This window comes from Sinohyriopsis cumingii, chromosome 5, assembly GCF_028554795.1.
Source record: "Sinohyriopsis cumingii isolate HCF-2022 chromosome 5, ASM2855479v2, whole genome shotgun sequence".
Taxonomy (NCBI): domain Eukaryota; kingdom Metazoa; phylum Mollusca; class Bivalvia; order Unionida; family Unionidae; genus Sinohyriopsis; species Sinohyriopsis cumingii.
Window position 1 is genome coordinate 154,614,448 of NC_142965.1, and position 16,058 is coordinate 154,630,505.

The following is a 16,058-nucleotide window of genomic DNA, read 5'->3' on the forward strand; positions in this document are numbered from 1 at the left end:
CTCGTTGTTCGGTACGCATGTTGTCGGGGTCGTAATAGTGAGCCTCAGGTAAATGGGGTAGAACGGCGTGTTGATTGGCTTCCGTATTGAAAAAGTGTGGAAAGTACCCTTTAGCCATTTCTGTCATTCCAAACGTTTTAGGCATTCGACTCAAAGGCATGGCCAAATAGCTCATCGAATCTTTAAACTGCACTTGTCCCACTTGCATGAAAATGATTTTGGCTCCGTTCAAAGTCACTTTAGGACGCTCGGTGCCTTGTTCCGTATAGTATCTGAGAAGAAACTGTCCATCGTATCCGGAAAAATTGTGAGCCATCACCGTGGCATGACGATGACAATCTCCGTAACGTTCGATGTCCTCTTGGCTCCACGTCTTGTTGACGGGGTCTAAGACCCATTGGGCAAAATCGGCTAACGTGTTCGGTCCCCGAAAGATTTTTTCACGTCCTCCAGGAATCTTGCTGCAGTGAGGGCAATGACTGAAGATAGGTTCTTGAATGCACTTCTCGCACGCTCGATGAGCCACGCAGAAATTAGGGATGTGAATGCCAGTCTCTTGCATGCATTCGAAATCGAAAAAGATGAAATTGCCTTTCTTCTTGTGACCGTCCTCTTTCTCTGGTGGGGGTTGGTATTTTTGCACGTAACATTCGTGTTCCAAGTCCACGATGTGGTGACAAATGTGACATTTTTTCTTTCCTCGACATACGTGTGCCTTGGCATTGTTGGTAAGTATGCCTTGTCCACACGTAGAGCACAATCTCAGGAGTTGACAAGCACATTTCTTCTGTGAACCTTGTGTTTTCAAATGTTGTTGGTAACAGGTAGGGCTGACAAACGTGCGCAGACAAGTGGAACAAGGCACTGGTTCTTCGCTCAGACAGGGTGGAGAGGCCAAACATCCTGAGCATTTCCATCCACAATGTTTGTGTTGCTCTCGATTATTATAACCATAGTCACATTTCTCACAGTAATAACCGTATCCCAGGAATCCGGTGATACTGGTAATGGTATCGAAATGGTCATCGTGATGATAAACATGAATGTATTTTCCGTCCTTAAAATCTTGGCCTCGAAACAATAGAGGCCCGCGCATTTCTTGAGGGTGCACTTTCAAGGTGTAGCGTGGAGCTAGGGCATCTTGCAATTTTTGCATCTCAGGAATGCCACAGGGTGTGTCTTTGGGCAGTCCGGCTTGTTGTAACAGGAGTTCTGCTTCGTTTCGTTGTTTGGCTCGGTCGGAACGTTGAATAGTGTCCCAGGTTCTTTTCCATTCTACCGTGTCGTTCTTGTTGGCATAGGTTCGTCCCACCACGATGGCACGGGCTAAACACATCTGGTCTTGAGGGTTGTTAATTCGGACGAGACTCTTTTTGGTGTTGCGAAGGTCGTCCACCAATAACATCTTCTTGCGTCCTGTCCCTTGAGGAGGAGAGACGTGGGTCATGTCCAGTGTGGCTTTACCATCGGTGATGTCAAACTGATCATTAGATTGTTGTACGTGTTGAATCTTGTCCATGACTTTGGAAGCAGTCAATTCTGCAGGGGTGCTAAACTCGTTCCAAACAGGAGATTTCAAACCGTCGTGTTGTATGGAAAGTCTCAAGCGATCGTCTTCTTTGGGTTGACATTGTCGCTTGAGTGCAGTGAGCAAAGAATCCCACACCTCGGTGATGAACACTTCTGCTTTCTCTAACGGCACATTAGCCTTGAAATCTTTAAACTTCACCGTGTATTTGTAAGCCGTAGTTCTAAATTTTCTAGAGGAGCGCTTTTCCGTCTCTCGAATGGAATAATACTTTTCAGGGTTGACTAAGGGTGATGAACTTGGTTTAGAGGGTTGGGATTCTGGTTCACTCATGTCCTCTTCAAAATCACTGGCATGAATTTGTGCCAAGATTTCAGCCCTGGTACGAGGCGATAGATCACGTTTCTGCCTCTTACTTTCTTCTTCTTCTTTCTTCTCGAATGAATGGGATCGTTTCATCTTGAAAGCAAAAAGTCAAATGACTCAAGTTCAAACACCATAAACTACTTTATAGTCATAGCAGACCAGCGTATATAAAAGGGTGTGTGTCTTGTCCTTTCACTATTCATTTCACTCTCAAGCCGAGCACAACGATGGAAGAGACTAACCAGATGGAACGTTTCGTCAGAGCTTTGCGAGGGGTCATTAGAAAATTCTCTTCAGACCAGCCTACGGACTACTCTCCTTCCTTTAGAGATAAAAGTCAAGATACTTGCTATATCTGTCAGAAGAAAGGGCATTGGTCTTCAGAGTGTCCAGACCGTCAAAAAAGAAAAAAAACAAGGGATAAAAAAGACAAAAGTCAAGATACCTGTTATTATTGTAAAGAAAAAGGACATTGGTCTCCAGGTTGCCCCAAAAAGAAACAAGAGGAGTCAGAAGAAAAGAGGAATTCTTCAGAAGAAGAGAGGGATTCTTCAGAGGAAGAAGAGGAAGAAAAAAGACAATTCTATTTAAATGAGGCAAAGAAACACGAGAAGAAAAGAAGAAGGGAAGAAGAAGAGGAAAAGAGTGTGACGGTGAAGAAATTCAAAAAACAGAGAGACTAAAGAAGGAGAAATCAATGAACTTTTTATTAAAGTGTTGTGTTGTGAATTGTGAATTGGATTGTAAAAAATGGAGAAAAGAATAAATGAATGATATAAGGTAAGAGTCTTTGAGTTTTGATTTTAAAATAAGAAGCTACACTGACGCACTCATACACAGACACGTACTATAAGGGTAACATGGGTGAGTTTTTTTTTTTTGAGTTATTGGCAAATTGAAATTGTATTTCTTTTCGAGAAATGTGGGTGGCCCTGAAAGGGGCCTTTTTTCTTTATGGTGCAGGGGTGAGTTTAAGCAATCAATTTTAACTGCCTTAAGCCTTTGCCACGGCCAAGGCCTACTTCTGGACTGCGTAATGATGATAATGATTGAGTTGAAATCACTAAGGGTGGTACGGTAGGCTTAGTCACAGGGTTGACATGTTTGGCTCGGGAAGGTCGTATTCTCTTCGGTCGTGATAAAGAAGTCTGATACATTTGTTTCAGACTTCTTAACTCCGCTAAAATGTCCAACAGTACCGTGACCGTTTGATTTTCACCCTCTTGTTTCTTTGCTGCTACTTCTTCTTGCTGTTGTTTTTTTCTTACCTCTTCTTCTTGCTGTTGCTGTTGCTGTAGGAGAAAAGCCTGTTCCGCTTCCTTTTGTCGTTGTATAAATTTCTCCAATTCTTCTTTCTGTCTCTGTCTAAAATTCTCCACTTGCGGTAATGAAGAAGGTAACGAAGGTTCCGGAACAAATTCTTGCGAGGAGAGAAAATCCACAAAATCCCAATTCACCTCTTCTGAAAGTAAGTCAGGGTTCCCTTGGGCGGTCTCCCCTGCTGGTGCACCCCACTGGATCGTTTTCTGAGTTTCCGTCATGTTGAATCACTATCGCATAGATTGACTGCACACAAGCGCTAGCGAATCTATATTGACTACGTGACGTCACAGACTGCTCTCTTCGGATTGGATGCGGGCTGACTGAATTCTGTAACGCGTGTTCGGATTGGTGAATGAACTCAATCCGTTTCAATCCTTTCTGTCCCTATAAATAAGCGCAGTTCACTGCATTGATTCACCTATTCTCGGAGCCTCAACATGTGGACCGACGTTGAATCTTCAACCCTTGTGTCAACGATGATGTTCAGGACGGACATGCTCATGTATGTCCGATCCAAGTGTACCGTTGTCTACAGGACCAACAGCAGCCTGTGGATAAGAAGAGTCTATATAGAGAGACAAGGTTGCCTCAAGAGGACTCTGATGTACGGCCCTGCTGTAAGACGAAGTTTGAGGAAAAGAAGATGTCGCAAATGTCCTTTATGTTAAGGGAATATTAACATAAACCAAAGGCCCTTTTCAGGGCCAGCCATATTTCTCGAAAAGAGATAGTCTTTGAATTGCCTACCCCTTTTTTAAAAAAAATTTTAAAAAAAAAATCCCATGTTAAATTCCCCTTGTCCGTAGATTGTCCCACGATTTATTCCCATGTTAAATTCCCCTTGTCCGTAAAGTGTCCCACGATTTATTCCCATGTTAATTCCCCTTGTCCGTATATGTTCCCACGATTTTTCGCCATGTTAAATTTCCATTGTCCGTAAAGTGTCCCAGGGGTGTTTTGACTGGAATTTCCATTGTCCGTAAAGTATCCCACCTTACTACTTACCACATTTTGAGTGTGTGTCAGTTTGTGTTCTTATATTGGATCCGTTGTTGGTGAGTATGCTTGCGTAAATCAGCATTGCACCTCATACAGTTTTTGAGACTGTTATTATTATTATTATTCAAAAGAAGATCATTATTAAAAAAAATACAGTAAAGGTTCACAACCAATTTGGAGGAATCTATTAAAAACTACCATAATAACGTACTTCCGTTCAGACCTCCCTGTTTGCGTATATGTCAACCCGTACATTCACAGCCTATAAAAGCAATCCGGGGACATTCGAAGGCCAACCATCGGTCAGACGTCTGACTGAACGGAGGATGGAAACAAAAGAAGCGGGGCTTCATCAGTGAATGATATCTTTTCCTTCATTCCTGGAAAACGTTATATTGTAGTCAAACTGATAAATTCAAAACAACTATTTTGTAATATACCAATCAGCTAAAGTCAAATAAGAAACAATAATATTTATTTTTTGGCTGAGGCGATTGTTGTCGCCATCTTGAAAGGCACAAATGGCGTACACTGGTGACTCGAACGCTCCTCTTAGAGAAGTGAAGAGGATGCAGTTTGGTATCCTCAGTCCAGATGAAATAGTAGGTTAATTTTTATTATAGCTTCACAATGCGTACGTTTCTTGAAAAATAAAATGTGTGGGAAAGCTAGAGTTCAGTTGTATCCCCCCACCCCCAAAAAAGAGTAAGCCATGAAAGATTATCGATTATGATGAGGCAGAATTCAGTGTATTAAAAAATCAAAAGTTGCTGATAATGGTAAAACTATCGTAGGGCAGATATTTGTAAATAGATACTACTTGAAATCAGACTTTCCAAAATGTCTCGGGTTGTGAACGAGTGAATGTACAAATGTATACCTCAATTTAATTGCGTGTATCTTTCAAGTTAGATACATCATCATTTAATACTAATATATTTAATGTTGATGTATTTATATTCAGGTATTTTGTAAGGCTCTTTTAAATTCAGTTATGCACCTTAAAACAAGGGTGTCTGGTTGGAAAGGACTGGTAGGGAAAAGACCCAGGTTAAAAAAGGTGGTAATGGGTTAGTCCTACAATGAAAGATGTATCACATGATATTTTTGTTTTGGTGCTGTGTCTTACTGCCAAGTAATGGCATTGTGTAGTGTATTTGATATTGACTGACACTGGAACGAGAGCAGTTGTTCAAGAATATCTCACTTGGCAGCACATATTGAAGCTTTTCCACAAATTAAAGTCATGTTGATTTTAGGCAGACTTTACTTACTTTGTTGCCTTTATTCAAATAAATTCGAATTCTCACACAAGCAAATAGACATGTTTTCAAGTTCCATTGGCCTACTTTTCCAATGGTTGGAATGCAATGGAAGCAGAAGAGATGAAGCCATCTGAATGCTCTCTTCTGTATTAGTATTTTTTATTATTATTCATTTTGTTAAAGAAACATTCTTCAGCCGAATCTGATTTCAGCATTCCAACCAGCTGACCGATACATAAAAATGTCCATTTGCTACTGTCAGATTTTGATTCCATCAGGACAAAGAGAGCAAGGTTTGTACAATCGATTAGATTTAGATATGTGGAAGAGTACTGCTATGGGCTGCCAGTTGTAAGATATTCCTAAAAATTGATCTCATTCTCCTGTCAGTTGAATTGGGAACGCATTTACACAAGGCTGTTATTAGGCAGTAAGACACGGCACCAAAACAAATAACCTGTGATATGTTTTTCATTCTTGGGCAAGGTAGCGGGTCAGAAAAAACCAGGATGGAAAAGCCACAGGTTAAAAAGGATTGCTTTAAAAGATTGTCCAGTAATAATAATTTTTAAATTTCCCAAGTTTTGCCTCTTTGTTTATCTCTGTCAAGGTAATTTGAAACTGCATTTTCAAGATGTAATATTAACTCCTTTTAGATTTATCATGGTTTATTTATTACATATGTATGTCCCATCCCAACCCCATAAACCCCAAGATACTATACCAGGAACTGTCCAAAACTTGAAATCGTAAAATGACAGGTCATCAAAATCTCCAACCTTTGGAGATCACGTTTTCTCCTCAGCAAAGAAGAATTAGCAAAAAATGTAAAAAAATTGAAATATTTTTTATAATACCTTAAAGTAAACAAATGTTAAGTTCTTAATTTATATATGCAGATAAAAAAGACATACAATGTATTAAAATGTTTTCCTTTGTATGGTAATTTGGAGTAATTTGTCTCAGTGCACTAGTATTCACATTGTTTTACTCAAAAATATAACAATCGGGGTGAATAAAAAATGCAAACTGCATGTTATTATCCATTGTTTAAACTTCACTAATATTTGTTCCTAAATACTGGAATATCCATTGCATAAATTTCACTGATATTTGTTACTAAATACTGAGTAGAAAAATAAAAAATTGAGACTAAACTTAATGACACATTGGCAAGATGGCGTCAGGTTAATGTCATATTTATAACAAGATAGTTTTGGGGCTTAAAATCGCCAGAGTGGTAGTTTGGAACATTATACTTCATACGTTGTGATCAGTCATGTTAGAATTACACATCTGTATTTGAAAAGTTAATAATTTGTTATATGGTGTGCTGATTTTGGTCAGAAAGTTGATTTGTAGTGTAAAGTATTTACAAACCTTGCAAATGACCATTAAGTATCTGTACTACGTCCTTCATGTTGGCAATGCATCTTCCGGTCTGGTTTACATGTCTGACCTACTAAATTCAAAAGTAAATTTCAGGCAATGCGCATCGGCTAAAATTTTCAGAAATAACTTAAAAGTGGTTAAATCGTTGCTCTTCTTAAAAATGTACATGTATTTGGCCAAATAAGAGAACAATTTAAGTATTTTGTTACTCACCTTAAAATGCATGCTAAAATTAAAATAATGCCAGATATTCAATATGTTGGGTTTCTACTTGACATTGGGTTTCTGCATGACACAACCAATAATTCCTTGCAAGATTTTATCACTTTAACACACATTATGGTGCAACAAAAGACCTATTTTGATCATTTGTAAGAGATTGAAAACAGTTGTGTAATATTTAATGAGAAACCTCCACAGTATTCAGGAGTGATATATAAAACCCATATTTTGGTTTGTAAGTTACATCCTTCCTAGTATATAAAATTATTTTAGTTTGATTTCAGAAATTCATTGTAGTTTGAAGGACATGAAGCTCTAATAGGATCTGTTTATTTTCATGGCACAATCGTTTTGAGACAAGTTCTTCATTTTTTTTTTAACCCATAAGCCCAATTCCAAAAATTGCAGAGGTCATATTGAAGGAGTAAAATGTCCATGCTTATGATTTTGGAGAATGACATTTTACTTGTCTATGCTGTACACATTATGTTCAGAAATGTTTGACCTGAATAAGAGTAGCAAGACATACAATGAAGATCATAATATTATTTCACTGGGATGAATTTTAAATTACAGTAGGGGTAGTTTGTAAACACAGTATGGCATTCCTTGGTCTCGAGATTTTATTTAAACATAAATATTATTAATATATCAGGTAGATGCACCTCTTGCATGAGCATCGTCAGATCAAGTTGTCTCCATAACAGTGGTGGTGTCAATACTAAGATTTTGTGTTAAACATTTTGTACAGTTGATATGGAATGGGTGGATGTATGCATCATTCCTTGAAGCACAGGTGCAATGTTGCATTCCATAGAACAGTTGTCATCCATATATTTTTGGCACATGTTTGGGTAAAGAATATTTATCAAAAGATCTTTGTTAACTTGATGGGTAAGCAGAATTACATCTGAGAGTTAATAGCAAAAACAATTGATGAATTTACAATTTTGTTATTTCAGCGGAGAATGTCTGTTGTTGAGGGAGGCCTTAAATATTCAGAGACAATGGAAGGTGGACGACCAAAACTCGGCGGTTTGATGGACCCACGTCAGGGAACAATAGACAGAACATCACGATGCCAGACATGTGCTGGGAACATTTCTGAATGCCCAGGACACTTTGCCCACGTTGAGTTGGCCAAACCTGTTTTTCATGTTGGCTTCTTGACTAAAACCATCAAAATTCTGAGATGTGTTTGCTTCTACTGTTCAAAACTGCTTGTTGATATTGTAAGTGAATGTGTGGCATATTTTGTTTAAAAGAATTTATTTCTTCTTACTATCAGACCTTTGATAATACTTTTTTCATAATAAAATATAATGTACTTTCTCAAAACTACTTTTCTTAGCCATGCAATTCGACTGTCTCGGGCAGAAGTTTATCTATTCAGTAGTTACAGATTTTACTTATAGATAGGAAATCTCTGCAAATCATAAATTCAATACCAGTTATAACATTGATCATTATCGTTGTTGAAACTCGAGGTACACAGGTGTGAAATGCTATGCATGTGCTACATATCAGTACATATGGCAATCTATACCCAGTGATACGAGACCAAGCCATACATGTATGAACCAGATTGTATCAGTAATATTGCAAGGCATTACGGTATTGTCTTTAAAATGGAAAAGTAATGCAGTTTCTAGATGGAAAAGGTATCAAAGAAAGTGTAGTACAAATAAAGCATTATGTGTGCGAAATTGTCCCATCCCTTAGCCCCTCCCCCATATATCAGTTCAGCATCTCACAATGTAGGACTTTAATTTGTGACAACAGATCTTTGTCAATGTTGATCTGTTCCTTTTCATAAAAATAGGATGTGCGTTGAGCCAGCCTTGGATGAATCACATTAGTAGTGAGAAAACCTGTCATTATATTGGAGGATTTATAAGATCACACTCTTATAATTTTGTTAATTTTTTAATATTACATCAGTCACTGTGTGTGTGGGTATGTGTCAGAGAGGTAAAAGTGTTATAAGATTTTCTAGTACTGCTGTAGTGTCTTCCTGCAATTTGGCCAGTTTCTTGTGTAACTGTTTTGTGTACTGCCAAAGTTGTTTGTGTAACTGTTTTGTGTACTGCCAAAGTTGATTGTGTAACTGTTTTGTGTACTGCTAAAGTTGATTGTGTACATTCATTATGTACATTTTAAACCTCCAGGGAGACTTTCATATTTAGATGGTTATTATCACTTGGTATGGATTTATTATGTGCACATGTCGAAACGTCATCTGAGTCATGGTCAATTGTTAATTATTTGTGGGTGTCATAAACAGTGCCCCAACTTTATATGCTGATATTTGGCAAGTTGACATGCTGTTCCTCAGAAAATTTGTAAAACAAAAATAATACTGAATTTTTTAAGGATTGTAATGTACCTGTGATTGATTTGGTATTGGCGGAGACATCACTGTATTTTTATAGTATTTATGTTAAGCTTTCTATTTTTGTTGCATTTTTAATACCTATTGAGAAGCCCCAATTAAGACCAGTCCAGATTGGCCCCCATTTCATTTTTTAACTTCAAGTGTAGGTTAATGCCCACATTTGTGGTGTATATTTTTAGTTTTGCATTGGAAGAAATGTTAAAAATTTATGTTCTTTAATTCTCCAGTATGTTATGAAAGTTTTATAATAATCCTTATTTCCAAGTAAGAAATTACTATTTTTCCTACAGTTTTTGCACTGTAAGTAATTATGAAATATGCCATGGATCAGTTTATGTATCTCCACAACCTGAAAAACAGCAACAAGTCTTTGAAAAACTTTTAATATTTTTCTTTCTTTTTTGTATGTGACTAGAATAGTCCTAAAGTAAAAGAAATTGTTGTCAAGTCCAAAGGACACCCCAGAAAGCGACTGGCTCATCTCTATGACTTGTGTAAAGCAAGAAAGGTGTGTGAGGGTGGAGATGAGATGGATACAAAACTTGGAGAAGAACAGAATGGGCAAGGAGATGATGGTGAACCTAAAAAGGTAAGAACTCTAAGTACATAGTCTTTTAAAGCAAGTCTTATTTTCCATAGCTCTACATGGCTATTGCAAATACTTTTTCAATAACAAGTCAGTGTGATGGGCTCCAGCTCCTATATTTTTCCAAGGTGTTTAGAGGGACAGCAGAGGATCAAAGAGGGACCAGTCTGACATGATGGATAGAAAGTTAATTGGTGTTAATTATTATAATTATATACCCTACCAAACATGAAACATGCAGTCATCTTTTACTAGACAGAAGGGTGAACACTCTTTCGATCACGAGGTGCAAGAAGAAAAATGCAGTGAAATACATATGCATCCATCTTTCTGTATCTCTCTTTCCCCATAAAACTGGAAAAAGCAATTTAGGATTAATGATACAATTTCTTTTTTGCTGGTAATCTGAAATAGCATAAAGTCATACTTTTAATATTTATGAAACTGGAAGTTATTACAGTTTAATTCCACACAGCATCACAAGTTTTTTTTATCCTATCTGTAACTCGTCAAATTTTCAGGTGATCATTATATGTAGTTAAAAGTACATAATACATTTAATATACTTCATATGAAACAAATTGGGTACTTATAGTTACATTTAGTGATCCTGACTAGATAGGTTACTGAGTTACAGATAAGATAAAATTTACAATGCTGTGTTGAATGAAGTGAAAACGACAATCTGAGGGGTTACTAGAAACACCGAAATACACATGTATAAGTCGAATCGGCAAATTCTGCAATTTTTCCATCCTTCATCCATACATAAGTCGATGCTGAGTAAAAGACTAGGCCAGACCAATACCTTGGATTGTGATTATTATAAAGACTGAAAAATTGAAATTCACATGTATTCACATGTTCTCTGTGTATTTGCCAAATACTCTGCACAAAAGGTGTACAGTATCACAGCCTTTCCTGTGTTATATTTTAGCTGATTGTATTCATTTGCCAAGCATTTCTCTTAGTCTCTTTTCATGATCATATGTGCAATCATGCTGTCTTGTCATTGCCTGATATCTGCTGTTTTGATTGCTGCTATACTCCTTGCAGATACTTTGATAAGTTTACAATTGTCGCATACAATGTATTGAATGTTTATTAAAATGCATCATTCAGAACAACTCTGGATTATTCATTGAGTGGGTAAAAACATCCATTTCTGATTGGGCAGATTCAGTCAGGTACAAATCCCCTCCCCACCAATGCTTGTGGATCATAACCCATATTGTGCCAGGTCTTCCTTACAAGTCATCATTTCAAGCCAACAGCCTTAATGATGGTGGATCAAAACCCAATTATGGGCCAGGCAATCCATTAATGTGAAAGTAATAGTGACTGATAACTACATGGACTCATGCAGCCATTAGTAGTCTTTCCTCTGACCCTTTTTTCTCCCTTTTCCCTTTTTTATGATCTCCCTTTTCTTTCAGTACAGTAGAGAGCTGTATTCTACCTTTTCCTCTTGCTATTACTTTATAAATATGATCTCAAATGACTGACAGCACAATATGATTATGCTGACCTATAACCTGACATCTGTACTTGGGGTTTCATAGTTTCCTAATATAGCTTAAAGCAAGTATTTGTGCATTTGTATACCTGAAGAAAAAAAACATAAGTTTTCATAAATCTTTGTTGAAAAAAAATTGATCTTGAAACTATTACATGGTTTGCTGTAAATTAATTGAAAAACTTCTGTATTCTGGAACTGTGAGCCTTATCTTCAATAAGTAATCTATTTAGCTAATGCAAGTTTTATGCATTATAATTTGTTTTAGAAAATACCTTTTGAAATTGGCTTTTCAAGATAAAACAAGGTCATTGAATGCAAGTGTGCAGACTGATGAACGCAAGTTCATCCAAAGATTTGGGATCAAGATTTATGAGAACAACATATCAGTAATGATTTTAATATTGTTATTAGCAGGGTCATGGTGGGTGTGGCAGATATCAGCCCAATATCAGGAGGATTGGGCTAGAACTAACTGCAGAGTGGAAGAAATTAAATGAAGAGTCACAGGAGAGAAAGATTATACTAACTGCTGAAAGAGTCCATGAGATTTTCAAGAGAATTTCAGATGAAGAATGTATGGTGCTGGGAATGGATCCCAAATTTGCCCGTCCAGACTGGATGATTGTGACTGTCATGCCTATCCCCCCTCTCTGTGTGAGACCAGCAGTGGTCATGTTCGGATCAGCCAGAAATCAGGTATGGTATGTCAACAATTGATTGCAAGTGTGCTAGTGTAGAATTCCTTGGTCCCACCCCTTTAATGTTATTTCAGATCCAAGATGTGTGCTGCTTACAGTTAAGAAGGAAATAAAGTCAGTTGTCAGTGGCGTGCAAAAACAGGAATTGAAGTTGTTTCTTTTAGATACCTAAGTAAAATCCTTTTGTGAAAGTGTTCATGATGGAAGAATGATCAGAGGTTGGCAAAATGTTTGGCCAGAATTGTTAGTATTATGAGGCTGTTTGTATGAATGTTTGAAATTGTATCTGCTATCACCCGTCTGTTAAGAGGAGAGAGATCTCTGCAGTCCTGTCACAAGCTTGTGTTTATGTGTTAAAATAAGTAATCTGTTAAGGGTGTTCATAGGAGGTTTCCCCTTCAATTTTCTCTGAAGGTATTGACATAGCTTTTTGTCGTCACATATTTGGTGAGGCCAAGTGTAACCCTTGACCATCAAGCTACATCCTGTCCATTATTAATTTTGATTCTTTTCATGAACTTTTTGGAAGAACCTTATGGGGTGAAACCAAATTTGGTACAAGACCTAATGTTAACAAGCTACATGACAAGTATGAATTTTGTCAATCCCATGTTAATCGTGGTCGGGACACAGTCACTTTTTTCCTGCTGCAGTTACCATGTCAGTGAGTTTTTCATTTGCATATTTCCTAACCTGTGTTTTCATCATCCTTGCCATGTTTCATTCTGAAACTAAGAAGGTAAACTCAACAAAATTCACACTCATACCTTTGTGTTGGATTCAAAGTGACATGCATAGAAAATTTTATGGTTTTTGTCCCTGTTTCTTTGATTTTATTTCCTAAACCCATTTTGGTGCTCAAAAGAATTGTCCGACACCTGAGGCCTCTCAAATTTCAGATCATGTCCCTCCTGTATGTGAAGTCAGTTGCCGGTCAGGCTTGTTAAAAAAACATCTAATTTGCCTGAGAAAACTTAATGCTAATTCTTAGTTCTAACAAAATGCACAAATTGTTTTCAACGTGTTAAGAGATTAATATGTAACCCTTTGTATGCTCCTTGCCCTTATATAGTCTACTCATACTTCTATATAAAAAAAAACTAACTTTGTTTGCAAAGTGAAGCATGTGACCTATGAATGGGGAACAAATTGTCTGGGTTAATTATTAGTGATGCTTACCTTGCTTTTACGTATATTTGATTCAACCGGAGGTAGGACAAATTACTAATTTGGGTATTTATGTGCATTACAAAACCAGTTTTGATGAGTTAGCTCAGCAAGGGTGATAGCTGGAAATGGTCTTAAACTCCAGATGTATCTTGGTTTTTTTTTTCTATCAAAGTAATGGGCTACTTCAATGAAATCTCACTTGCCTAGCTGTGTTTTTAGTTGTGGGGTATAGTTGTGCTAGGGAGTTTGATGTCCTCTGCATATACAACAGATTTCCAAGTTTTCTTGATTCAAAATTTGTCCTTAAACAGTTGACCTATTATTAGATATTTGCCTATATGCAAAGTTAAATATATATTTACTTTCTTCGAACAGGATGATTTGACACACAAGATCTCTGACATCATCAAAGCTAATAACCAGTTGAAGCGGAATGAGCAGAATGGAGCTGCTGCACACATTATTGCTGAGGATGTTAAAATGCTCCAGTTCCATGTTGCAACACTTACAGACAATGAACTGCCAGGTTTACCAAAGGTATTTATAATTTTTTCATTTTTACAGAACTGAATGTTTAATCTTACAGTTCAAGAGGAGCTGCAAGTTACATCAGGAACAATTCAATAAGATACTAGATATCCTCGATCATCATAAGGATGCAGTCAAAACTTTGATTTATTTTTGTATCTGAGATGGATGAAACCTTGGAGGAACTGGGACATACTACAAATTTTTGACTTTAGTGATGCCAGGTCAGCTGGTCAATCATGAAATCTTGTGGGTATCTGCAAAATCGCCAGTAAAATGTAATGTGTAAATAGTAGAAGGTGCATTTGGCACATTGGATTAGCTTTTCACATACTACAGAGACAGTATCCTGTGATGCAAAATTAATGGTTTGATGTACAGTGAACGTAGTTAAACACTCTAATTTTTTTCTGAGGATACTGCTTTCAGTTGTTCAGACTGAATGATATTTACCATCATTGTTGACGAAAATTAACCTGTGCTTCAGAACTTTATTGTTGGTTGGCTTTTAATGGTATTTTCAATGCATTGATTGCTTTAGAAATGGGAGCTCAGTCAAGTATTTTTTCTCAAGTGGACACGAGTTGTGACCCAGGCTGATCTGGATGGGTATTAAACTCATGGCCCTTGGATTATGTCATCTTTTTGGCTTATGATGGTTTTTATGTTTGGTAAAATTTCCATTCTTGTTCAACAAATGGAAGTAATAGAATCTACAATGTGAGATGTATCAAATTTACTTGTTAATCATGAAAAGATCTTGGCTTCATCAAAAGTAGTAATATAATGTATTGTATAAATAGAAACAGATGCATTTGACCCGTTCAATCAACTTTCCCTTTACTGCAGGGAATGTATGATATAAAAATAGTTGCAGGTTTACTCAACATTTGTTTGGCCTGCTTTATATGCAAGATATAGACTGCTCTGATTGCCAATGTGGTTAGAGTGTCTACCTCAAATGTGGAAGGTTGTTGGTTCAATCCCCGGCCAAGTCATACAAAGATTTGTTTTAAAAAATGGTATTTACAGCTCCCTCACTAGACACTCAGAATTTAGAGGTTAGTGTTAGGACTGGTTGGCCTGGTGTCGGGATAATGTGACTGAGTGGGGGATGATGCCCCAGTGCTAGACATCACTATAAACTACATGTCTGTGGCATGATGCCCTAGTGCTAGACATCTCTATAAACTCTGCAGACATCATAGCAATATGGCTGAATTTTATTTAAAGCTACGTTAAAAATCAGAAACATACATACACCAGAGATAACACGTTGTAAAAAAAAGTATTAGCATGCCACATTTGATAGGTTTTCCCCTTACTACAGAGACAGTATCCTGTGATGTAAAATTAATGGTTTGATGTACAGTGAATGTAGTTAAACACTCTAATTTTTTTCTGAGGATACAGCTTTGAATTGTTAAGACTGAATGATATTTACCATCATCGTTACAGATATTTAACCATTGCTTAAGAACTTTATTGTTGGTTGGCTTTTAATGGTATTTTCAATGCATTGATTTGCTGTGGAAATGGGAGCTCAGTCAGGTATATTTCTCAAGTGGACCAGAGTTGTGACCGAGGCTGATCTGGATGAGTATTGAACTCATGGCCCTTGGATTAGGAGTCTGACAAACTTCCAATCTGAGCTACCATGACTCCTTTATGGGGAAAAAAAACAAAACCAAGTTAAAGGGTCTCCTTAATGCATAGGAGTAGCCTTAAGAAATACTTAATTTCCTCTTCTGATTCTAACTTTGAATTTTCTAATCACAAAATGCTTTTTGAAACTAAAAGTAAATATTAAAGGTAGGTTGGCATAAGATGGTTTTTATGTTTGGTAAAATTTCCATTCTTGATGATTGAGAATGTTCATTCCTTTGTTCAACAAATGGAAGTAATAGAATCTACAATGTGAGATGTATCAAATTTACTTGTTAATCATGAAATGATATTAGCTTCATCGAAAGTAGTAATATAATGTATTGTATAAATAGAAACAGATGCTTTTGACCCATTCAATCAACTTTACCTTTACTACAAGGACAGTATGATATAAAAGTA

General features: G+C 37.0%; 1 protein-coding gene across 1 annotated transcript in view; it reads left to right on the top strand.

Moving 5' to 3' along the window:
• Positions 1 to 4,498: 4,498 nt before the first annotated feature.
• Positions 4,499 to 16,058, top strand: part of LOC149800500 (DNA-directed RNA polymerase II subunit RPB1-like) — a 60,647-nt gene continuing 49,087 nt past the window's right edge. Inside the window, exons 1-5 of the mRNA XM_089960130.1 lie at positions 4,499 to 4,818; positions 8,058 to 8,327; positions 9,906 to 10,079; positions 12,007 to 12,291; positions 13,839 to 14,000. Coding sequence (XP_089816256.1) covers positions 4,738 to 4,818; positions 8,058 to 8,327; positions 9,906 to 10,079; positions 12,007 to 12,291; positions 13,839 to 14,000 — 972 coding nt within the window. The 5' untranslated portion in view covers positions 4,499 to 4,737. The remainder of the gene's footprint in view (positions 4,819 to 8,057; positions 8,328 to 9,905; positions 10,080 to 12,006; positions 12,292 to 13,838; positions 14,001 to 16,058) is intronic.